We start from the raw sequence: 24,418 nt of genomic DNA, 5'->3' as shown, positions 1-24,418 counted from the left end.
CTGGCTATCTCCTTTTTTAAAAAGTTCTCAGGAAAATTCATCAAGGCTTCTATTTATTATGATTATAATTATTATGATTATCTTCCCCAAAAGGCAGTGTACAAAATGCAATGAACACAGCTGAAAAGCATTTAAAACAACACAGGGGAAAAAGTAAATATGTTTCCAAACAATGCTGCATAGATACTCATGGCAGCAACCTATTCATCCACCTGGGAAAACTTGTCGGAATGAAAACATCTTCAGCTGTTTCCAGAAATTGCTGGTAGCAGGCTCCCGTTGTATCTCTGCAGGAATGTTATTCCACAGAACAGGGGAAGTCACGCTCAAAGCCCTGCTCTGAATTACAGAAGATCAACCCAAATATCAGGAGTGAGTGGCAGATTTTATCCTGCCTGCATGATTGTCCTCATTTGCACTGCTTAATAGGGGCCAGCGAGTACATAAAGCTTTGTTACCATCGATGTTAGATACCACCTTTGTTGTAATGGGTTTTTTAAGCAATAAATACATCATGGTACAAATGTTGCTACTTTTACATCAACGATATCATGAGCCGCAAGCATCCACGCTGTGAAGAAAGTGTGGTGGAACAACACTGTTTATTTTGCAGCATTTATGTCCTGAATTGCAATAAACCTCAAAGCAGCTGAGACAAGCGATAGGACCCGTTCTGCTTCTTTGCAGGTGCCAAAACATTCCGCGCCGCTCCTGAAATTTCTACCGTCCTTTGCAAAGACTCCAATCTACACGGCAGTAGTAGGAGAGCCGAACTCTGGAAAGTCATAGGATCGTAGAATTGCAGATCTAGAAGGAAACCCAAGGGTCATCTAGATCAACCCCCTGAAATCAGGGCCATGTGGGGCTTAAGTGCAGAAAACTCGGGAGCTGCTGAGACGGGCACAGAGGCAACTACGGCAGAGGTAAAGGGTTAACCATCTCGGATGCTTCAAGTTTCACGAGTGAGCCTTTGGGACCTTTCCATTTAAAGGCAGCAGCACCGCTGTCAATCAGGCTGCTTGGAGCTCCCTCTAGCGGGGAATTCGGCTCTGGCTCTGCGTTGCAATCTCGTCCTAGCTCGTACTTTCGCTTTCTTCTTTGCTTTTTGTAGTGCGACGATCGGGCGGGAGAGGGAATAAAAGCGAGAGAAACAGAGTTGGACGGAGAAAAGTCTAAGAGACCAGCAAGCAAAGTCTCCGAAGAGAGGACTGAGCTTTACTACAAAAAATCCGGACTGGCAGCAGGTAAGGAGGTGAGCATTTCTCCTGGGGCTCTGATGATTTCCGTGTCTTTTTTTTTTCATGAGCGTGTCTGCGTTAAAGGAGACTCTGAGCTCATTGCTAGGCGGGGGCGGCAGAATCGTTTATTTTTACTCTTAATGACGTTGGAGAAGGCTGCCCTTCTTCCCCGCTGCAAAGGGAATAAATAACATGCCATCACCAGGGAGCAAGCAGAGCTGGTGCTACTCTAAGAGTTGTAAGTAACTGCTCTGAAATCAACGCGGGTCTCCCTTTGGAGCGGTGACGCGTGTTCATTCAGCATCTCCCTCTGCAGCTGCTACGAGGCTGCCCTCCTGCTCCTCTCGCCTCCTGCCTCTATCCCTTTTGGGGGTTTCGCAGAGTGGGGGGGGCGGGAGCTCTTTGGAAGCAGGCAGAGCCTTAGCTAGGTGATCTGGCACCCCTGGCAGAACCGCCCAGATTGCGCCCCCTAGCCAGGGACAAATTAGCTCTTCTTTCCCTCTCTCCTCCAACCCCCCTTCCTCCCATTCAATTCCTCACGCACTTCCCCTTGTAATGAATTATTTCACAGAAAATCCAGTATTAAATTTATTATTTCTTGATAAAAGGTTTCAGGAAAGAAAATGACATTTTGATTTGACTTGACAGTTTGTTTAAATGTAATTCAGTTGTAAAACAATAAACAGACATACAAACCATATCATACTGATTTGTTCCACAAGGATAACTTTCTGGTCTCAGAGCTCTCTCCCTCTCTCTCTCTCTCTCTCTCTCTCTCTCTCACACACACACACACACACACACAGAGAGAGAGAGAGAGAGAGAGAGAGAGAGAGCTCACAACCCCCCTCCCTTGCCCCCCCAACCCGTTCCTCTCTCAGCAACACCAACACAAAATCTCAGCAGCCCTCCAGGTGACTTCTTCGGAGGGGAGAGAGAGAAGGAGGGAATAAAGGTTTGCTGAGGGGTCAAGAGGCAAGGAATTTGTGTCTGGTCCTTCCACAGGTTGGGGAGAAGGAGCGGGGAGAAGAGAAACCATTCTTTTGGAAATCTGAGGAGAGAAACCATTTCCTTGGAAAGCTGATACAGTGGCACCTTGGTTTGCCACCTTTTTGGAATACAACCACGTCAAACCCGGAAGTGCGTGTCCCTTTTTTTGAATTACAAACAATTGGGGGGGGGAGGCCCCATTGGCGAAAGTGCGCCTTGGGTTACTATCTGTTTTGGTTTATAACCGGACCTCCGGAACAGATTATGGTTGTAAACCAAGGTACCATTGTAATGTACAGCTTGGGGGAGGGGTGGGTGGGTGGAGAATTTAGACCCATAAGGTGTATCTGGTTATTAATTACTTAAGTCAGTGGTTTTCAACCAGGGTGGCGTGGCACCCTGGGGTGCCTTGAATGGTGGTCAGGGGTGCCGTGGGCAACACTGGCCTCTGTCCCTCTTTCATTCCTCCCTCCTCTGATGCCCTCTGGTGTCTCTGCCTCTGAAAGGTTTGCACAGCTGTTTGTTGCAGCAGCCCTGGTTACAAGCTCCCCAGGCAAATGGTGCCTCTGGGGCTGGCCAGGGGGTGCTGGTTTCCAGGAGCTGAAGTGGGGCCTCAGGGTAAGCAAGCAAGTGGGTGAGGGAGCCCAGCCAGCCAGACCACCAGCCCTTGCTGCTGAGAATGGACAGACAAGTCCCAGGCCCCTGTGGGGCAGTGTGAGGAGGCACCTCTACTGAAGGCAGGGAGGGCAGCTCAGAGACCAGGGGTTGCATCAGCAGCTGCCCAGAGGACTCCCAAAGAAAGGGGAGAGGAGACTGAGGGAAGACTTAACAAGGAGGGGGGTTGTTTGAAAAAGGATGAGAGGCTGCCAGCTCTGCAGGCAAGGGATGACATAGCTGGGCTCCTGAGCCCCACAGGGGTGCCGCAGAAAGAAGGTACTTGGTCAAAGGAGCTGTGAACACAAAAAGGTTGAAAACCTCTGACTTAAAGGACAAGCAGGGGCAGAATTTACATACAGTGTCTAAAGGTAGGATGCGCTCTTAAAACATACTTAAATAAAACTGCCCCAACCCCTTCTTCTTTTTGACCAGACCCCCCTCTTCTGCACCTTCAGACTGATAACTCTTCATTGCATCTTTCTAAAAACATGTAAGGTTTAATCATCAGTGTAATGGGCACAGCCTCCCTCCCAAACCTTAAAAAAAAATAATTAAAAATCAGTAAGTGCAGTTTCTTAAGATGCTGAGAGTCCCCTTCCTCATGTCCCTCTCTAAAATCAGGGCTCTTGGGCTCTGCTCCTGTGTCCTGGGCTGGCAAAATGCAGAGGAGTGGGGGGAGGCAGCAGTTGAGGAACCCCCAAGGGAGCCCCCAGGGGAAGAAGTCTCAGAGCCAGGGGATTGGGGGTAGGATGGAGATGAGTGGTCAGAGGGAGAAGAGAGAGCAGACTGGGAGGAGGAGGAGATGTCGGAAAATGAAGAGGCATCAGGGTTTAGTGAGCAGGAAGAGTCTGTGGCAGAGAGCGGTCCAGAATCAGAGGCAGAACTGGGGGGGGGTCAAGAGGCAGAGTAGACACAGGGAATCTCCCCCCTGGTCTGCCAGAACATGAAGAGGGCAGAGCAATGAGAGACAAGACAAAAGAAATTCAGGTTGCTGGGGAAGAAGGAGCCTTAGAGAGCAGGGGATGTGGGGACCTACAGTCCTTGCAACAGCTGCATTGGGGCAAGAGAGACTGGGAAGAGTTGCTGTGTTCACTCAGCCTGCGCTGTTTGGTTTTCTTTGAGTAAAGAGTTAACGTCATTGACAACGGGTATTTTGTTGTTTAGTCGTCTGGTCTTTTCCGACTCTTCGTGACCCCATGGACCAGAGTATGCCAGGCACTCCTGTCTTCCACTGCCTCCCGCAGTTTGGTCAGACTCATGTTTGTAGCTTCAAGAACACTGTCCAACCATCTCGTCCTCTGTCGTCCCCTTCTCCTTGTGCCCTCTATCTTTCCCAGCATCAGGGTCTTTTCCAGGGAGTCTTCTCTTCTCATGAGGTGGCCAAAGTATTGGAGCCTCAGCTTCATGATCTGTCCTTCCAGTGAGCACTCAGGGGTGATTTCCTTAAGAATGGAGAGGTTTGATCTTCTTGCGGTTCATGGGACTCTGAAGAGTTTCCTCCAGCACCATAATTCAAAAGCATCAATTCTTCGACAATCAGCTTTCTTTATGGTCCAGCTCTTACTTCCATACATTACTACTGGGAAAACCATAGCTTTAACTATACGGACCTTTGTTGGCAAGGTGATGTCTCTTCTTTTTAAGATGCTTTCTCACCAACTCCAGCTCCTGATGTCCCTTCTATGATTCATACCGTCTACCTGTAAAGCTTTGTTGCTTGGCAAATGATAATGATATTGCAGATGCTGGAAATTTTACAGAGGGCATGCCACTCTTAAATGAATGCTTCTAATTAGGCCGGTCGCTTAACATTTTCCTGCTTCCTTTCTCTGCAGCGCACCAAGATCCACAATGGTGGAAGACTTTGAGGTAGCCATTTCTCAGGGCCAATTAGCAGGTGCTGTGTCGCACGTGCTGGCAAAACCACTGCCCTTTTTCAACAGCACTCCACTCCACATTGCCGTAGTAGGAGAGCCCGGCTCCGGGAAGTCCTCCTTCATCAATGCCATGCTGGGTCTTCGTGCCGATGACCCACGTGCCGCTGCGACTGGCATACAGATGACGACTGTGCAAGTCAAGGATTACCCACACCCGACATTTCCGCAAGTGATCCTTTGGGACCACCCCGGAAGGGGAATGGCAACTTTTGGAGAGGACAAATTTGAAAAGAAGGTCGATTTGAATCACTTTGATTTCTTCGTCATCGTCGGCTCCCAGCGCTTTCGCTCCACCCATTCTGACCTGGTCCGTGAGATCCAAGATATGGGCAAGAGCTTCTACTTTGTGCGCACCAAAGCAGACCTGGACCTGTTGGCCACCAAGAGGCAACAGCCATCTGACTACAATGAGAAGAAGGTCCTCTTGCACATCCAGGAGGACTGCAAAGAGTGCTTGGTAAGAGAAGGAGTGAGGGACCCACAAGTCTTCATCGTCTCCAACTGGGAAGCCGACCGCTTTGACTTCCCCCTCCTGCAGGAAACGCTGAAGAACGATCTCCTGCGGCTGAAGAGGCAAGCCTTTCTGCTCCGCTTCCCTAGAATCTGCCTGCCTATCTTAGAGAAAAAGAAAACCACTGTGAAGGGGAAGATTTGGACCAAAGGGCTTGTTTTGCTGGTCGCTCTTGGAAGCCCAGTTCCCTTCCTTCTCCCCATATTTCTGTTTAGTAAGTTCTGCTCCTGGTGCTTCCTAGACTTTGGCCTGGACAATCCATCCCTTGCAGCTCTGGCCCAGCGGGTTGGAAAGACAAGCACAGCCCTTAAAGCAGCAATGCAGTCCCTGGGAATCTTCTCTGCCATTTTATGGGTGCTGCCCGACTTGGTGGGACTCTCAGTGATGGCTTATGAATATCACCGCTGGGAGCATTTCCCCATCTTTGGCTGCCTTCTGTCCGTTGGGATTTCACTTCCTCGCACCTACTTCATGCTGCAGAAATGCATATCGGGTGCTGCTGATGACACCCAGAGGGTTTTGTCCAAAGCTCTTGAGGCAGAGGGGAAAAAGTCCATTTAGCAGCAAGCAGATGTGCCATGATGACTAAGTGCTTGATATATAGTATCTGGTGAATTATACATTTCCATTTTTCAAACAACCACCACCAAAAGACATTACAATAATAATAATCAGATGATCAGGTTTTTTATTGTAAAAATTCCATAAATCTTAGGCTTCTCATTTTTTTAAAAAAACCCTAAGTGAAATAATCTGAATGCCAGCATAATACCCTTTCAGTTAGTTTTTAAAATTTGTATCTCTATCCAATGTATAAGAATTAAGACCAATACTGAAAGGAGACTTTGGGACAAATGAACTTTTTCCTATTCATACTTCTTTCAGTCCACTAATGAATTGCTCTGTATATGATGTCAGACTAGAAAAAACTAGTGACCTATGTGAACCTGCTTGCAAGGATGGTCTCAAGTTATAATTTATGCAGGCTGCAGCATTTTCTTTCTCTCCTCCCCCCCCCCCTCTATATATGCTGCATTTGCTTTTTTTCTTTAGGAACAAGAGTTAGCTCTGTATCACAAGTCCCATGCAACATCTATTTCAGAATGTTCTTTCCCTCATACACACTCAAACTGAAGGAGGGCATTCAGCTAGACAGGAGCCTCCACATTTGTTAAATAGAAAGTTGAGGTAATTTTAGTCTGTTTTAGTATTTTAACTCTTAAAGCATGACTGTAATTGTTTCTTGGTTTTATTGTTTTTTCTCTTTGCAAACTGCTTTGAGGTTTTATCAGAATCAAGTGCTGTATAAGTTTTCATGAAATAAAGTAATTGGTTAAATTAATCTCCTGGCCACCCTTATTAATCAGCTTTCAGTTTTCCATGAAAGTCTCAGAAATGAAAAAATATTGTGAATTATCTAGACATACACCCCTCCTTCTTTGGCAATCACTCTGGGCTGAGTAAGGTTGTCTTCCATAAACATGGTTTTAACAGTGAGTCCGTAAATGACCGTGGAGGCCACTTCTGGATCCACGCGGCCTTCCACAGTGGGGACATTGGTTTCCGGACAGGAGTTAATCACGTTGTGGATTTGCCAAGTGTGCTTTCCTCTTAGCACGTTTCTCCCTTGTGTCCTGAGTTCGAGTGTCTTCAAAGCCCTTGACACCTTTGGTAAAGGCTGTTCTCCAACTGGAGCGCTCGCAGGCCAGTGTTTCCCAGTAGTCAGTGTTTATACTACATTTTTTTAGATTTGCCTTGAGACAACATGTCATCAACACAGTAATAATGCATGAGTGGGTGGTTTATACTGGGCCATTCAGATACCATTCCACACTATTAATAGTTCTGCAACATTTCCCCAATGTCACTCGGTTATTATTGCCATCTGGAAGGTCACTCTTGCTCTGTAGTGTGACAAAAGTGGGCAACATACACACCCATCAACATTTGTGCTACGAAAAAGTTGCAGAAGAAGAAGAAGAAGAGTTTGGATTTGATATCCCTCTTTATCACTACCCGAAGGAGTCTCAAAGCAGCTAACATTCTCCTTTCCCTTCCTCCCCCACAGCAAACACACTGTGAGGTGAGTGGGGCTGAGAGACTTCAGAGATGTGTGACTGGCCCAAGGTCACCCAGCAGCTGCATGTGGAGGAGCGGAGACGCGAACCCAGTTCCCCAGATTACGAGTCTATCGCTCTTAACCACTACACCACACTGGCTTTAGCAGGAAACTATGGACCCGTTCCAGATGTTTTGGGCTTCATTGGCCATGCTGGCTAGCTGGCCACTCTGGGCAGCTACCAACAAATATAAAGACATAATAAAGCATTAAACATTAAACATTTAAATAACTTCCACATACAAGATTGCCTTCAGGCAGCTCAGGGGCCAGATAACTCCATACCCTCCAACATTTCTCCAATGAAAATAAGGACATCCTAAGGAAAAGCGGAACATTCCGGGATCAAATCAGAAACCAGGGCGGCTTCTCTAAATCAGGGACATCCCTGGAAAATACGGATACTTGGAGGGTCTGCCTTTGCTGTTTTTGCTTCAACAAACCGACATGGCTACCCCTTTGGAAACAGCCTGCCTAAGTCCCCTAAGGCCATTTCCCTCACGTGAGGAGAGGTCAGGGCCCCATTGCCCGTGTTCTGAAGTCATTCAGTGGCTGATCCAGTTGGTTTCTGCCCATGGAATGGAGGGAGGGGCAGCGACCATCTTGCCCTTCATCTCAGGCAACATAATGTCTTGGGTTATTCTTCCTCAGAGAATAGATGTCAGGGATTGTGAATGTGGTGGAGACAGGGGGCCAGGAGGCTGACTCAGGAAAGGGAGCCACTGGTTTATGGGAGCCAGACCAGGGGGAGGAAGAAGAAGAGTTAGGGCAGGATGAGGTGGAGGAAGAAGAAACTGTTCAGCCAAGGGATGGGCCAGTTGACTCCCCACCTTCTCCTGCTCCGCCATCTCCTAGTACCAGGAGGGGCTTGAAGATGAATGAGCAGCAGCGGCTTCCATGCAGAAGAAGTCGCCCTGTGGGAGCTGCTGTCGGAGTTTCTCTTGCCAATAAAGTGTCAACCACCAGCCATGCAGCTTCCTGAGCTGCTGCAGTGGGCCGTGACCATTATGTTCCAGTGTGTTTTAACCAAAAAAGCAAAACCACACGTGCAAAACCCAAGCTCACAAAATCCCTGATAGCCCAAATAGTCTGTAGGCTGTCCTATCCTTTGACTGAACGAAGAAGCGAGACTCAAAATGGCTGCAAGTCCTTCACTTTATGAATCTCGAACGTTTAACTATGTTTTAAAACAATTTCTAGCCCCTGTGGTGCAGACAACTCTCCCCAGCCACCTAACCCAAAATGTCTCACTTTGAGAGATGACCCTCAAACCAAGGGAGAAAAGAGGGGCTGCTGCATTAGTGTCAGCAAAGCATTTTTGAAGTAAAAGGGGAGAGGAGAGCGGGCAGTGTGAGAGTTTTGCTTTGTTCAGGGGGGAAATCTAAGCTCAATTTCTACGAAGCAGAAATCCAGTTTCTCATCTCAGTTCCCTTTATGACGAAATTAGCCCCCCTTCATAACAACACAGAAAATTCAGTATTCAAGGATGAGTCTTCAGGCAAATAGCAAATGCATTTCCTTTACTTGGCAGAACTTAATTGAGCACTACAGAAAATAAGATAAATGAGGTTAATAACATAAAAACAGTATAATATGTTATCATTACAAATCTGAAATATTGTTAAGGCTGAGAAACCTTGACTAAACCTTAACTAAATCATAATTTTCTGAATCAGCAAGGCTAGAATTGGGCAGGTAGCAAAATATTACATAAGCCAAATGAGCTCCAAGGAAGGGGTATGTATTCCCAAATTCTCCTTTGAAGGAGGTGTTCCCCCCTACGCTTTCTCAATTATCGAAGAAAAGCAAGATTGCATTCCACAAAATCTGCAACTTCATTATTATTATTTTTATTATAAATTGAATTTATATACTGCCCTTTACACAGAGGTCTCAGGGCAGTTCACAGAAAACTTCATGAAAGGAAAAAACTATATGCCCAAAATACCTACACTTCAACTTCTACAGTAACTTTGATTGTGGTTCGAGGACCCGACCCCCGCAATGTGAAATGAATACGCAAGGACACGTGATATAAGGTTAATGGGCAAGAAAAGGCCACAACTTTATTGATTACAGCAGTGAAAAGGTATTGGCTTAGGCATTGGATGTCTAAAACAAGGGGGTTTATTCACCAGTAGGTGGAGCCTGTTGATGCTAATCCAACTATAGGCTCTCCCCTGATGTCACCGAGGGTCGTGCCATGGCCTCCCGCCAAGCAGGCATCGGACAGAGTACACGACCACCAGATTCCTTTAACGGAATACCCAAAAATTGAAGGCACAGGCGATGGCCACACCTAGCCCTTCGACACACCACAACACATTATTCCAATGCCTAACCGCCACCCGAGCCGGAAAAGGCTCGCCGCCAATACCCTCACGGCTGTAACCAATCCCAAATGCTGTTGATGACACTATCTAGCCAAATGTCGTTCCCCAGGTCTGAGAGATGCACCCCGTCATTCCGGTATAAGGCCTGGTCGCCGATCCGGATACGGTCATGATAAATGACTCGGCCATTCATGAAGCGCACCCAACGGGCCACTGCCCGATTTACGAGTTTCCTGGTTTTTTCAATGGCCATACAGTTCTGCGCACCGCGCCAAGACGACGGAGAGAAGAATGAGGCCGAGGAGGAGCTGGCGCCGCAGCAAAAGGCTGCTGTAAACGCCCCCTCGGAGGCACCTGGTTGGGTGCCTGTCGAGGGGCGTGGGCGCCAGCCAGGTGAGAGGAGGAGGCAGGGGGCTAACGCCCCCTGCTAGGGGCGGAGCTCGGGCTCCCGCCCACAACCACCCCCCTCTCTTCCAGGGAGGAGAGTCTTTATTACCTACTATCATCTAACAAAATAATTTTAGCAATATCTAATAAAACTACATCAAACACATCTCTCTCTTAAAGGCCTATCTGGGTAAAGGTTACATGGAGAGGTTTGGATAGCATGTTATATCAATATGACAAATGTGTTAAGTTTACATCTGAGCATATTTAAAAAGCATCAATTAAAAATAACATTCACCGTGGACACGACATGTTTAATGAATCTCTAAGCGTGCATTGATTAAACCCAGCCAATTCAATTCATAAGAATACAGTGGTACCTCTGGTTAAGTACTTAATTCATTCCGGAGGTCTGTTCTTAACCTGAAGCTGTTCTTAACCTGAAGCACCACTTTAGCTTATGGGGCCTCCTGCTGCCGCGCCGCCAGAGCACAATTTCTGTTCTCATCCTGAAGCAAAGTTCTTAACCTGAAGCACTATTTCTGGGTTAGTGGAGTCTGTAACCTGAAGCATATGTAACCTGAAGCATATGTAACCCGAGGTACCACTGTATTGGGTTCCATACAGGAAATGGGGAGCGGTGGTGTACCTGTCTGGCACGTTTGTCTCCAAAAGACTTTACAAAAATTGGAAGATGCTTTTTATCCCTATTTTTAAAAGCTTGATTGTGTCATAATGTGGTAAGGTAAATCAGCTATAGGGTCTGCTTCATGGTCTCTAGAACAAGCCAAAATGGGTATGAAAAGGGGTGCCAAAGTGGGAATGTTTGCCACAGCAGCAGCAGCAGCAGCAACTCCTACTTTCTCCCCCTTGGGCTGCATCATGTCTTGTGCCAGTTCTGCTTGGCCCTGAGATGCTCTGCCTCACACTCTTCCAGTCCTAGGACTTTCTTCACTCTTTCAGCATCCTCAGACAGATTATCCAGGAAGCTCCATAGCATACAATAAGTGGTGGCAAAAGACACCCCTGCACTTGCCAAGCTACTAAATGGTGAAACTGGGAGGAAACATTGTAAAGTATGGATTATTTTCTTCTTGTCAAGATCCAGGGTGATTTCTTTCTCCTGAGGAGACTTAATCACGGCCTTCAGTTCTTCAACAGGCTTCCTGGCCAATCTGGCCAGCCTAGCTAAGGAGCCATCATCCAGCTCAAACATCTTGTAGAAGGCAACCATGGACCCAAGCAAGAGGGCAACATCACAAGCCAGAGGAAGGCCTGGAAGGGGAATAGCATTGATGCCAGCAGACACCAGGGATATTTTCCATATGTGACTCCTCAGTGCAGATTTCTTCTTTTCTATGACCTCAGAGGAAAAGTTGGGGAGGCTGAACAGGAATGCAATTCTCTTCAGGCTGGGCAGATCTTTCTCCAAGGTCTCCACCAGGCGGGGGAAGTCATACTTGGCAAGGTCCCAGGAAGAGATCAGAAAGCTCTGGTGACTGGAGTCCTTGAAGTTTAGCAAGTTCTTATTGCAGTCATCCCTGATCGTTTCAATGGCTTGATCTTCACTGAAGGTTTTAGGATAATCCCTTTTCATGCTGGACATATCTATATCCATTTTGGAGCGTACAAAATAAAACAACTTATTCATCCGTTGGATCTCTTGAGCTAGCTTAACATGGTAATCTTGGAACCTTGTGGAACCTACAATGATGAAGAAATCATATCTGGGGAAATCCACCTTCTTAAGGTAACTCTCTGGTGAAAAACCTGGGGATCCAATTCCTGGCAAGTCCCAAAATTTCACTTTGGGATAGTCGGGATGCGAATAAGCATTTGGATTCAGTGTGGTTTCTGTTACTCCTACAGGGGCAGCACCATCATCTTCTGCCTTCAGGCCTCGGAGAGCATTGATGAGGGTTGATTTCCCAGAGCCCATCTCTCCAGTGATAGCAATGTGAAGCTCAGTGTTTTCCAACTCCTCCAGCTCCTCTTTTACCTCAAAAGCTGCTTCCTTCATTCCACCGTCACTGAAAGTCTCCATAAACTTCTCATATATCTTGATTGTTTCATTGAAATATGTAGCAGGGTCTGATTTTATGTCTACATTTTTTTGGAGAGACTTGATAAACTCAACGAATGCTAAAAATTTCTTTTTATATGATGATAGCATCCTAGAAAGAAAAAGGGAGAATTCAGAAAGACTTTGGCAATACTAGTGGTCCATCCAGCTGGGAAATTCAGTGATGATTTACACTCAACTGAAATATGAATATCTCCCCCCCCAAAAAAAACAACAACAACCCACATTCAAATCTTGATATTGTGGGCTCTTCTACATGGAACTTCCATTTATGCTCACTGCTGCTCTTGCATATATGCTTTTCTCAGTGTCTATAGAACATCATCATAAAAATGCCATTTCACATTCTGTTCCCACTTTTAATCCAGATTTTCCATTTCCCTGGGTGTTTTGTTTTGTTTGTTTGATGTTTTCTTCTTGGGGTTTGCATGGAAACTGTAAATCCAGATTAAATGGGAAAATAACAATGGGTGGCATTTTGATGAGGACATTCTCATGTAGACACTCAAAAACTTCCATATATGAGCAGCAAGAAATCCTCAATAAACTGTGGTGTGGAAGCTTCCATTCATGCTCTGGTAGGAGCATTGAATTTGATTGGCTGGTGTGTCTGCACCATGCTGGACTCCCCACCACTTTGCACCACCCCTCCTCCCTGGTAAGACACAGGGACACACCGATTGGTAAATGAACCATGTGGCTCCACCGCACGGAATGAGGCACCTCTGCTCTGTTCAGATTTTTCTTAAAAACAAATATTTCCCTTGATCCAATTCACTGTGGTTACTGCACCCACACTTGAAAGGGTTTGCCATAAGGCATATCAGAGCCCGGAATTTCACAAAAAATACATATACGCGGACACTTTCACACATTACAACTTCCATTATACCTAGAGTTCTGCAGCAGTGCCTCAACTGTATTTGGTGGAGGCAGTCAGGAAGGTGATGGGTAAAAAGGTAAAGGTACCCCTGCCCGTACGGGCCAGTCGTGTCCGACTCTGGGGTTGTGCGCCCATCTCACTTAAGAGGCCGTGAGCCGGCGCCGTCCGAAGACACTTCCAGGTCACGTGGCCAGCGTGACGAAGCTGCAGCTGGTGAGCCAGCACCAGCGCAGCACACGGAAACGCCGTTTACCTTCCCGCTATAAAGCGGTACCTATTTATCTACTTGCACTTAAGAGTGCTTTCGAACTGCTAGGTGGGCAGGAGCTGGGACCGAACGATGGGAGCTCACCCCGCCGCAGGGATTCGAACCGCCGACCATACGATCGGCAAGTCCTAGGCTCTGTGGTTTAACCCACAGCGCCACCCGCGTCCCTAGGTGATGGGTATGGTGTATTTAGTGAAAAATGAAGATTTGCCTCTCACTCTCATGTCATTGGATATATATAAAGCATTTGATTTGGTGGATTGGAATTATTTGAAAAAGATATTGCAAAAATATAAATTTGGAGTGAAATTTCAACTGCTGGTTGAGGCAATATATACGGAGTCCAAAGCAATGGGAGGAATTGATGGGTCGGCGGGGGGGGGGGGGAACGCCCAAGTGCTAACTGGTACAAAGCAAGGATGTCCACCTTCTCCCCTGCTCTTTATTTTAGCATTGGAACCATTAGCAATCAAATTCAAAAAGAATGATGAGATTAAAGGATTTGAAATCCCAGGGAAAGGAAGGGCAGAGGGGGAGTTATTGACAATGTATGCGGATGACGTGATGGTGATGGTTAGGGACCTGGGGACCGCAGTGGTGCCATTAAAAAGAATTTTGCAAGGATTTTCAAAAGTATCAGAGTTAATTTTAATACATCATCAATGATGTGTTTAAATGTGAAACTTAAAATTCAACTAGAAGCCTCTAAATTATTGGGTATTCCTATAGCAAATAAGATGGTAAAATATTTAGGGGTAAGGATAACTAAAAATTTGGACTTCCGGGTTGGCGCCATTGTATAATGGCGGATTCCCTCCGAGCTCCGGAGGGAATCGGCTCCGTAGCGTCTGGGTCTGGCCGCTGTGGCGAAGCGGAGACCCTTAAAATCACAGGCGCGGATGCCTGTGAACACAGAGACTCGGCGGGCACCATTTGCGCCCCCCCAATCCGCGACGGAGCCTTTTTAAAGGCTTCGGAACGGAGGCAGGGTGGGGCGTGGTGCTGAGAGTACTCCCTCGCCTACGGAGTGAAGCCGCAAGCCATTGACAGAGAGCGCCAACTTCTTCCAAGACCGATCGGACTTTAAAATATAAACCCGTGAGTAATACGGAGATTGGAATCTTAAAAATTTTTAATTTTGGATTTGGAACGAGCGGGAAGGGGCTAAAAAGGAAGTCCACCCCCCCTCTTTGTAAACAATTTAAAGCAAAGGACTGGGCAGCTAAGGTCGAGAGAATTTGTTTCTTGTTTCTTTTTAATGAAAGATCCTGACTTCACGGTTTTGACACTATAAGAAGATTTACTGGAGGATAAAAAGAATTTTGGGAGCTGAAATTTCACCCCCCCCCCGAGACCCGGGAACGTCCTATGAGAAAGCCTGTTGTATTGACGATTTTGACAGCTGTCAAGTGAGCTGTCAGCTGGAAAAAGAGAACATTGTTTCTGCTGTTTTTGCTGGTTTATTTGGTACAACTTGTTGAAAATAAGGAGGGCTGATACAAAATAACTGGACTTTTGGTTTTGAGCTGAAAGGAACATTAAGGAACTAAAATCCCCCTAGAGGGGTAATAGGGACACTACACCACAAAAATGGCTGGAGTATGTAAAATCCAAGCAGAATTGGACAGAGCACTCGTTCTCTTGGGAAACTTGCAAGATGAATACAATGCTTTGTCTACAGAGGTATCATTACTACACTGGACAGTAAACAACAGTTTTGAGCCTGATAAGGACTTGAAACAGGAAGCCTATTCAACTGAACAAATAAATGAAACTGAAAGTGTAGATATGATGGAGCAATATGTTGTTTTTGAAGAAAATGAAGGAGGAGCAGGAGATTTGCAGGAGTCAAAGGAGAGTTACAATATGAGGCCTGACATGATGATAAAAAAGGACAATAAAAATTGGATGTGGAAAGCCTGGTCTGAATGGGACTTTGGAAAATGGAGAGATCCCCTTTGGAGGAGATCTGAAGACCTGAGGATTACAAATTTGTTGAAGGTGAAAGCTGGAGCTTTGGGGACATATGGATCTGAAAGAAATTTGAAACAAGAGTTGGAGTACCCCATAGGCTTTGTGTTTAAGTATGGAGGACTGGCTGGAAGCAACATGGAGTCTGTTGGGCCGGAGCCCCTCCGAGACTTGGGGCTCAACATCAAGGACTATCAAAGAGACCGGCAGAAAGGAACTGAGAGAGATATAAGGGCCTCGGACGTGAGATCTCCAGGCTAAATAAATAACATAAAGACTGATGGATATTGGTTGGGGACTGGAACCGGGAGAAGGGTGGGTGGAGGTTGGGAATCCAAAGGGTACATAAGGATAATTTGCTTTTTACATTTTGTTAGTGGTAAGGAAATTGGGTAAATCGTGGAAGGGAAATTTTGGTCGACTTTAGGAAAAAGGCTTAAGAATAATTAATGAGGTATAAGTATTGATGTGTGATTTTAATAAGGTAAAATTGGTTTTTTCTTTTTAAATTAATTGAAAATAAGGCTGTTAGAAATAAATTGAGGAAATGGAAAAAAGGAGTAAAGTAAAACAATAGTATGTTAGAACAAATGTTTAAGTTAAGGTAAAGAAATAAGTTAAGGACTTGCTGAACTGACAATTTAAATTGGAATACAAGAAGGGGAGGTGTGAGGAGGTCTGAGAAATAAGGTTAAGAATAATAAGTATCAGAAATTTTATGTGGTTTTTTCTATTTTTTCTTTCTTTGTTTAGTTTTGAATATTATGTATTTTTGTGCTTTTTTTCTGTTTTGTTTTGTGTATTTCTTGTTTTTGTTTGTTGTGTGTTTCTTGAAAATGCCAATAAATATTTAATAAAAAAAAAGGATAACTAAAAATTTGAAGAAAATATTTGAATATAATTATAAAAAAACTTGGAGCAGTATTCAGTCGAAGTTGAAAATATGGGAGAAAAGGAAGGAATCAATTAGTATAAGAATTGCATTAGTTAAAATGTTTTTGTTACCTGGATTAACGTATCTTTTTTATGTATTACCCTGGCACATACCAGAATGGATATTGAAAGGGTGGCAAGGGAAAATCGATAGGTTTGTTTTTGCATCCAAGAAACCAAGGGCGGCAGGTAGATATAGGTATCATAGGATCCAAGATGGAGGATGGGGGATTCCCAACTTGGTTTTATATTACGAAGTCTACCAACTGAGACATCTTATGATTTGGTTGGAGGGAGAACAGGGGGAAGATTTGGGGTGTATTGAGTGGGAGAATTTGGAAGTAGTAGGAGGGAAAAATAAGAATATTCGATAAGAGGAAAAGGGAAGTAGATAAAATATCAACATTTACGGGGTTCATCTGGGTATGGGAGAAGTGGATAAGGGAGCTTTTTCCTGGCCTCTCCCCCCTTACCAAAATGTGGTATTTTGATAAAATGGCCCCGTTAAAGGAGCTCATCCGAAAGGAGGTAGGGGATAAATTAAAGGAGATCTCAATTGAGGAGATGGAGAATAGTTGGGGAATAGAAGGTACGGTGGAACAGGAAAGTGGTATTTGGAATAAAATTAATTGGCTACAGAAAAGACAAATTTCCTCTCTGCTAAAGGAAGAAGAAGTTAAAAAATGTGGTAAAAGAATTATTACACCCTTCGAAGACTTAGTGTAAGGATATAGGACAGATAGGGACAAAATAGTTTCAAAATTGTTTAAGGTGTTATTAGACAAGGGGGAATCACCAAAGGAAAGTTTGAAAGAATATTGGAAGTTAGACATTCAGGAACAGATTTTAGATGAAGATTGGGAAAGAATCTTTCAGCAACCACCCTTTTTTGCAACCTCTAGGATAATCCAGGAGAAATGGGTTGAGCATCAGGGTCCCTGGGAGATACAAGAATTAGGAGCCTGGGAAATGGCGTTTCCCAGAGGTCCTGGCAGTTGTTGTTTTTTTAAAAAATATTTTTTATCAACAACCAAAACACAAACAGTGAAACCCCCCAGGCGGCTGATACATTGGGTATACATAATCAATAATAACATATTCAAATCAACCATATGTACAATTCTACATTAACACTCCTCCCTCCACAAGGTTTATTTAACTTTTAGCATTTTAATTGCTCCAAATTGTTCAAACCGACCCAAATAATTCAATATCTTCTCAAACCAATCCTCCTCTTTCTCACTGACCTTAAACCCTTTCATTCTATGTATCTTCACAGTTAGATATTCTAAAATTATAATATTATTCAGTTTTTTCCTCCATTGGTTCACCCCTGTTTCTTCTGCATTTTTCCAATAACTCGCTATAACCTGTCTGGCTGCAATTACCATCAATTTTACCAATTTACATTCCTCTTTCGTTTTTGACTCAGTGCTACTCAGACCCACTCTCCATGCTGCAACTCTTCCCCTGCAAGAAACCTTTTAGGGAATTAACATCTGTTGGAGTGGTAATGCTGTGAGCCCTTCCAACTTGTGCTAAGGTGGTATGTGAGTGTGCACACTCAACGCACAAACACAGCACCATATATCAAAAAGAGACAACAGTTTCCAGTGACCCTCATCCAAGCAAAGTGTTGGCACCCCTGAAGTCTCTGCCCATACAGAGTCACACACTGTGTGTGCATGCATTGGGGTAATGAGAGTGGAGCAGTTAATGTGGATAACAGCCAGTTATTGTTCGCTTTTTTATTTCATCGGCAATCGGGAAGGGGGCTTCAGTTAACTGTTAACTTCTGCTGTCCAGGCTCTTTTTCTGCACTCTCAGTACTTCCCCAGTCAGCTCAACAGCCCAGAAGGGATTTGCAGGCAAAGGAGAGTTTGAAACTTTCCCTCCCCATCCTGTGATTCTAATGATAATCCCTCTCCCCACAATACTGCTATTAAGAGGAAAGTGAGGGCAGGTATGGTCTCTACATCCTTGTACAGCCACAATATCACAGAATAAAGAAACATTAAACATGTTTGCTTTCATATTGAGGTGAAGATATGTAATTGAATAAAGTTTGGCTTCAGCTGAAACCAACATACTTATTGTGCATCTTCCTTCCTGGGTCCCGGGGTGGTAGTAAGGCACACCTCTGGGGATCAATACATTCATCTTGCAGAGTCCTCTGCCGGAGGGGGAAATCGTACATGCAGGAGGGGGAAATTGTCTGATTCATTTGAGCTAACGTGTCTTTTTTGCTGCTCTTACAACCCATGGCTGCTCTTCTGTGAGATTTATCACACCTAAACAAGAACAGAAATATTGCAGCAGTTAATGCCTTCTGCATTTAAGTCCTCTTTTAAAACAGCTGCATCATTTGCCAGTTCAAACTACTCACATTAATGTTTAACTCCATTGACATTCCAAGGAAACCATATTCTGGGTAAGCACTGGAACCCCAGGAATCTCTTACTAAACAGAAATTGGGGTGCAGGCAACTTTATAGTCATTACGTCTTAAGTAAACAGCTTTAACAAATGCTCTTGAAATTCCTGCACAGCTTCATCTGCCTCTCAGATTTCCTGCCTAAACCCCCTGAAATGGCTGCAATGCTTTGATGAGAAGCTTTCGAACTGCATAAATTGGACTTCCTGTCCTGGTGAGGGTTTCTCCTGGAGAAACTCTGATATACGGGGGTGCCTTGGTTCCGGAACGGCTTAGTTGTCAAACAAATCGGCGCCTGAACTCTGCAAACCCAGAAGTAAGTGTTCCGGCTTGCGAACGTTTTTCAGAAGCCGAACGTCCGACGTGGCTTCTGCTCGAGTGTGTAGGAAGCTCCTGCAGCCAATCAGAAGCTGTACCTTGGTTTTTGAATAGTTTCGGGAGTCGAACAGAAACCAAGAACAGATTAAGTTCAAGAACCAAGGTTCCACTCACTGTATATTTGATTGTTGTCCTTTCAAGCAACCGTTCACATAGTAGAAATGGTTGGAATATGGGAAAGTGAGCAAAGAAAGAAAAAGTCAGAATTAATTAGGGTGGCTCCTTTTAGAGCTGAAAGGCAGCATAGAAATATTTTTATAATCAGCAAATTAAAATTGCTTACCATTGGCAGCCAGTAGCTCTTTGGAAAAACAGCAACTCCCTTACAGTGACAAGTTGGACAGCTGTTTGAGAGGATTGCTTTCTCTTGCATCTAGAAAAACTTATCTGGTACATGCCACACTTTGAAATATTTTTTTTTACAGTGACAGTGAAAGCAGGCTTCACTTTCATCTGCCTTCCGAACTATAAATAACAGCCAACAAGGAAGCGAGGCAGAGTGGTTTCACAGTGAACTGAGTTGAGTTCTGAGAATATGAGCCTGGCCTTGGTGGGCCATTGCCTGATCCAGCAGAACTCTTCTGTTCTGACATTTACATGGGTCTGAAGAACAATAACAATGCGACAAAGCAACTTGAAATGTGATGTGGTTCTGACTGGGACCTTTCAGAAGCCAAGATCCAAGTCTGGGGAAGGGGCTATGTGTGGAACTTCATGGGGATGAGGAGGGAGATGTATTAAGCCAGGCATCCCTAACCTTCGGCCCTCCAGATGTTTTGGACTACAATTCCGATCATCCCCGATCACTATTCCTGTTAACTAGGGATCATGGGAGTTGTAGGCCAAAATATCTGGAGGGCCGCAGGTTGGGGATGCCTGCATTTAGCCAATATATTATGATCCACAAACAAGAGCCTGGCGCAGCAATGTATTTCGGACCAAATGTTCTGTTGCTGATAATTCCTGGCTGCTTGCCAGCACACAGCTCTGCTCAAATGGCTGATTTCTGAGAAAGAGAAACCTGAACTGAACAGAAATCTCTCCAGCCAGACTAGCAGAAGCTAAGCACGCACAGGAAGCCTTCCCCAGCAGTCAAGAGACTAGTTTGGTGTGGCCATTTCTGTCCAAAGCAGTGAACCAGCTGTAGGTGGAAAAATCTGAGAGTTTGTGACAATGACTTTACAAAAACTGGTGCTTTTTTAAAAAGCTTGATTGTGTTGTATTGAGGTAAGGCAAATCTGCTATAGAGTCTGCTCCATTGTCTCTAGAACCAGCCAAAATGGGTAAGAAAAGGGGTGCCAAAGTGGGAAGACTTGCCATAGCAGCAGCAGCAGCTCCTATTACCCCACCTTGGGTTGCATCATGTCTTATGCCAGTTCTACTTGGCCCTGAGTTGCTCTGCCTCACACTCTTCCAGTCCTAGGGCTTTCTTTCGAACCCTTTCAGCATCCTCAGCTAGATTATTCAGGAAGCTCGACAGCATCCCATAAGTGGTGGCAAAAGACCCCCCTGCAGTGTCTCAGTTCTCCAAAGGACCACAGACCCTGGGTGCATGCCAGCAACCCCACAGGCTCTTGCCACTGCTCGGCAGAGAGAGAGAGGGAGGTTTTCTAACTTTGCTTCAGAAACATGCCATTTGCACCCCTCAGACTGATTTGTCCCACTGCGTAGTCTTATGTGGCTTACAATGTACCTTTCCACTGATCAGCCATGTTGGAGGGGGGAGAAAGGAAGGTACCAGATAGTTTGTCTAGTTTCATGGGCAAAGGCGGATGTACGGAGTGGGGGGCTTCAGATAACTGTTAACCTCTTGCTGTCTAGCCTCCTTTTAAACATTCTCAGATACTCCCCAGTCAACTCAACAGGACAGAAAGGGTTTGCTGGCAGAGGACAGTTTGAAACTTTCCCTCTCCACCCCATGATTCTGATGATAATCCCTCTCCCCACAATGCTGCTGTTAAGCTTAGTGGAGAAACTCAAGAGCAGCAGGAGATCTAACATCATTGGGATCACAAGCCTGCCAGCTGAGCAAGGAGAAAGCAGGCTGGGAGGGAAGGACTTTGAAGGACCTCTGTTAAGACTTACTTGCTCCTTGAGATCCTTGACAAACAGTTCCTTGAGGATAGGAGGATAGGGTAGTTTGTCTTCTCACTTCAGCTGCTCACGCGCTCTCCTGTCCTCTCTGGACTCTGTGGCAGAAGAGCTAGAAGATCTCCACAGACTGATGCTTTCGTTCTTATGAGTTGGTGCTAGCAACAGGAAATTTGCGGTCTGCCCTCAGCTAGGCATTGAGCATAACAGACAGGTGCAGAAGAGGCTGTGGTTGCTCGCTGCCTGGATCCCCTCCCTCCTGTTTTGAATTTTGACATCAAAATTCCCAGCCCCAGTCTGCTAGGTTACAGAATTCCCTTTTCTAAGACTTGGCAGCTGCTAGCTAAGAAGGTGAGAATAGGTGGCTTGTGTTGCCTAAGGACTAATTGAGCAGAGGCCAAGTAGGGATGCATCATGGCTGAACTCATGTTGTTGCAGGAGAATCTGAGCTCTCACTTAAGTTCCTCCAAAGAGTCACACACATGATGCATTTGGTGAAGAAGAAGTTCGTTTATTGGCTCTGTACAGAAGCATGGTCCAGGGGGATTGCACCCAAAGGCTGGACCTGAGCCTTGGCAAGCCCCCTCTGTTATACCCCTCTCCCCTTACCATAACCTTTCCCGACCAATTACACTTATTCCCTTATATAGTGGTGTTCTGCAGCTTGCATCATCTCTTATTTTATTGTATACTTTTTGCCACAAAGACAGGCATGCACACTTCTACCTCGTGTCACATGAGCTTTTACTTACTGCTGCTGACACAGTCTCTGACTACCTATGATTACCTATAGCCTCCACCCTTTCCAGGCCTGAGGCTCACCACAATGTCAAGTGAGTCTGTGCCCTAGGTCCAGGTTCCAATTCCATGTTTGCCTCATTGCTACTTGGTAGAAAGCTCAGGAGAACTTTAGCACAGTGCATTTCCTTCAGATGACAGACCAATGGAGGCTCATTGCCTCGTTGTCATTATCTGTTTGCCACACGTACAAGCAGTGGTGTAACTGTGTAAGATCAGAGAGGATGGGGTGGTCTCATTCTGATACATGGTTTTAGATGAGGCCTACTAAAATGCCATGTGGGGAGAGGGTGAGAATGTGGCCATGGTAGATGGGTAAAGATCTTGGAGCAGAAACTGCATCCTGTTTACAAGTTTTCCTCTCCCCACACCTGCCCAGCAACACAGTTCTGCTCGAACTGATCAAAGATCAAAACCAGTGATAGACGGTCAACACTGCTGATCTTCAGTGCACAGCTACAACCAGGCACAGCCTATCTGTGAGTTTATGGACCTTGACAGTGAAATCTGACAGGACTGAGCATGTGAACCAATATAACATCCCTTATGATGCTTTTCCATTCTCATAATTTTCTGCAGTGCAAATGGGTCACGTGATCAATGATGTGCAGGAGGCCCTCAGTAGACAAGTTAGTGCTGAAAGGGCTCCCTAAGCAGAACAAAGTATCTCTGCACATGCTAATGCAATCCTTTCACTGCCAACCCCCCCCCCCAATCTTTTTAATGCAAATAACAGGAGAGGTCTATGCAGAGAGTGGGTTGGAAGAACGAACTTGACACACTTCAAACATGAGGCAGAACCTTGTTGTCATTGCATTCTTATATTAATAAGTCTGTGCCCAGTGTGCATCTGATGTACTGCAGATGATGGTCTGGTTGTGTAACCAGGGACGCCACATGCCCTGATCAGCCGAATTCTCCTCATAGCACCGCTCTGTTCCCCCAGCTTGCCATTTACACCCCAGCCTAAGGATTTTATCCAATATACTCATGCTCAGAGCACACCAATGAATGCATCTTATTAACTAGAAGGTTTTTTTAAAAATCTAGGAAATTTCTACGGTTCTTTGCAAATATTCTATTCTATGCTGCAGTAGTAGGAAGGCCAGGTTCTGGGTAGTCCTCTTTCATCAATGCCACGCTGCTTAAGTGCCGACAACTCAGGTGCTGCTGAGACTGGCACAGAGGCAACAACAGCAGAGGTGAAGGATTACTTCCATGGGTTGCTTCCAAAGGAGATCCTATGGGACTTTCCAGAAAAAGCAAAATCCCCGCTAGCAAACGGGCTGCTTGGAGCTGCTTCTGGCCAGGAATGCAGCTTCGGCTATTTGTTGCGATCTTATCTCGTCCTCGCTGGTTACCTTCACTTTCTTTTTTGCTTTTAGTAGTGTGACGATCAGGAGGGAGAGGGTATAAAAGAGGCAAACAATGAGAGAAGGTGGGAGAAAAGCGCGAGAAACCTCGAAGCAAAACCTCCAGGAAGACGACTGAGCTTGGCTGCAAAAAATCCATCCGGCAGGAGGTAAGGAGTTGAACTTTTCGCCTCGATCTAGAATGATTTCCGTTTCTTTTTGAGCTTCTTTGCGTTAAAGGAGTCTCTGAGCTCCTTGCTTGGTTGGGGTGGCAGAACAATTGCTGTTGCTGTTGTTGTTTACCTTTTATTTGTTTGTTTTTTTACATTTTTATTGTTATTATATTAACCATTACATTATAGCTATTGTGATATCATATCATTAACAATAATATTATTATTAACAATGATGTTGGAGAAGGCTGCCCTTCTTCCCCGCGGCAAAGGGAATAAATAACATGCCATCACCAGGGAGCAAGCAGAGCTGGTGCTACTATAAAGGTGTCCTCTCCCCCCCCCCCCCCGCGCCCGAGTTTAATAAAAGGCGTCTATCAGCTTTGCAATGCAGTTCATGACCCCATCCTCTTTGTCAGAGCGGGGAACGGGGTGCAGAACAGAGGAATACAGCAACTTCTATTCTCCAAACAATGCCCTGAGTGCTGACGAGGCAGAGACCATCTGGGCTGCCCCTTAGTGCAGAAGCAAAGCATAAGAGTGTTAAAACAAAAAAAAAATTTTGTTTCTGTATCTGAAGAAGTGTGCATGCACACGAAAGCTCATACCAAGAACTAACTTAGTTGGTCTTTAAGGTGCTACTGGAAGGAAAAAAATTTTTTTGTTTTGACTATGGCAGACCAACACGGCTACCTATCTGTAATAAGAGTGTTAAGTAACTGCCCTGAAGCCAATGCCACCGGTCTCCCTTTCGCGTGTTAATTCAATATATCCCTCTGCAGACCCCCCCCCCCCCCAGGAACACGGCTGCGTCCCAGCACTTGCTGGTGTGTAAAAACGGTATCTGTGCACCACTTCTGATTAGAAAAACCTCATGGCAAGG

General features: G+C 45.3%; 6 protein-coding genes across 10 annotated transcripts in view; 5 read left to right on the top strand and 1 right to left on the bottom strand.

Annotated features, from left to right (window-relative positions):
* The window catches only part of LOC310768763 (interferon-inducible GTPase 5-like), a 131,487-nt gene that overhangs the window by 27,032 nt on the left and 80,037 nt on the right, over positions 1-24,418 (top strand). Inside the window, 1 exon segment of the mRNA XM_083627519.1 lies at positions 688-923. The gene's annotated coding sequence lies outside the window, so the exon portion shown is untranslated.
* Positions 1-24,418, top strand: part of LOC310768800 (interferon-inducible GTPase 5-like) — a 105,191-nt gene that overhangs the window by 35,983 nt on the left and 44,790 nt on the right. The gene's annotated exons all lie outside the window — the stretch shown is intronic.
* The window catches only part of LOC310768791 (interferon-inducible GTPase 5-like), a 43,538-nt gene that overhangs the window by 11,033 nt on the left and 8,087 nt on the right, over positions 1-24,418 (top strand). The gene's annotated exons all lie outside the window — the stretch shown is intronic.
* LOC310768832 (interferon-inducible GTPase 5-like) overlaps positions 1,099-24,418 on the top strand; it is an 80,638-nt gene continuing 57,318 nt past the window's right edge. The window contains exons 1-2 of one of the 3 annotated variants that reach the window (XM_083627677.1): positions 1,099-1,244; positions 4,721-6,521. In XM_083627677.1, the coding sequence (XP_083483803.1) occupies positions 4,737-5,894 (1,158 nt within the window). In that variant the 5' untranslated portion in view covers positions 1,099-1,244; positions 4,721-4,736 and the 3' untranslated portion in view covers positions 5,895-6,521. Of the gene's footprint in view, positions 1,253-2,284; positions 2,379-4,720; positions 6,522-24,418 lie in introns of those variants that run through there. The other 2 variants (XM_083627678.1, XM_083627679.1) reach the window with 2 other exon arrangements.
* On the bottom strand, positions 10,280-18,660 carry LOC310769129 (interferon-inducible GTPase 5-like). The gene is made up of 2 exons (XM_083628251.1): positions 18,401-18,660; positions 10,280-12,346 (listed from the first exon to the last, which is right to left on the bottom strand). The coding sequence occupies exons 1-2, from the start codon at positions 18,643-18,645 to the stop codon at positions 11,053-11,055; spliced, it is 1,539 nt and encodes a 512-aa protein (XP_083484377.1). The 5' UTR covers positions 18,646-18,660; the 3' UTR covers positions 10,280-11,052.
* The window catches only part of LOC310768814 (interferon-inducible GTPase 5-like), a 64,278-nt gene continuing 62,975 nt past the window's right edge, over positions 23,116-24,418 (top strand). The window contains exon 1 of one of the 2 annotated variants that reach the window (XM_083627617.1): positions 23,116-23,532. The gene's annotated coding sequence lies outside the window, so the exon portion shown is untranslated. The remainder of the gene's footprint in view (positions 23,533-24,418) is intronic. The other variant, XM_083627618.1, reaches the window with a different exon arrangement.

The sequence above is a fragment of the Podarcis filfolensis genome (assembly GCF_964270895.1).
Source record: "Podarcis filfolensis genome assembly, chromosome: 8".
Classification (NCBI taxonomy): domain Eukaryota; kingdom Metazoa; phylum Chordata; class Lepidosauria; order Squamata; family Lacertidae; genus Podarcis; species Podarcis filfolensis.
This window is presented reverse-complemented; position numbering and strand designations above follow the sequence as displayed.

Bases quoted from the DNA above. Each gene is read 5' to 3' on its own strand.
- LOC310769129 (XM_083628251.1), bottom strand. From the start codon at position 18,645: ATGCAGAAGGCATTAACTGCTGCAATATTTCTGTTCTTGTTTAGGTGT. The intron at 12,347-18,400 runs GTATGTTGGTTT...TTTTCTTTCTAG, and splicing joins GGAAGGAAGATGCACAATAA to GATGCTATCATCATATAAAA.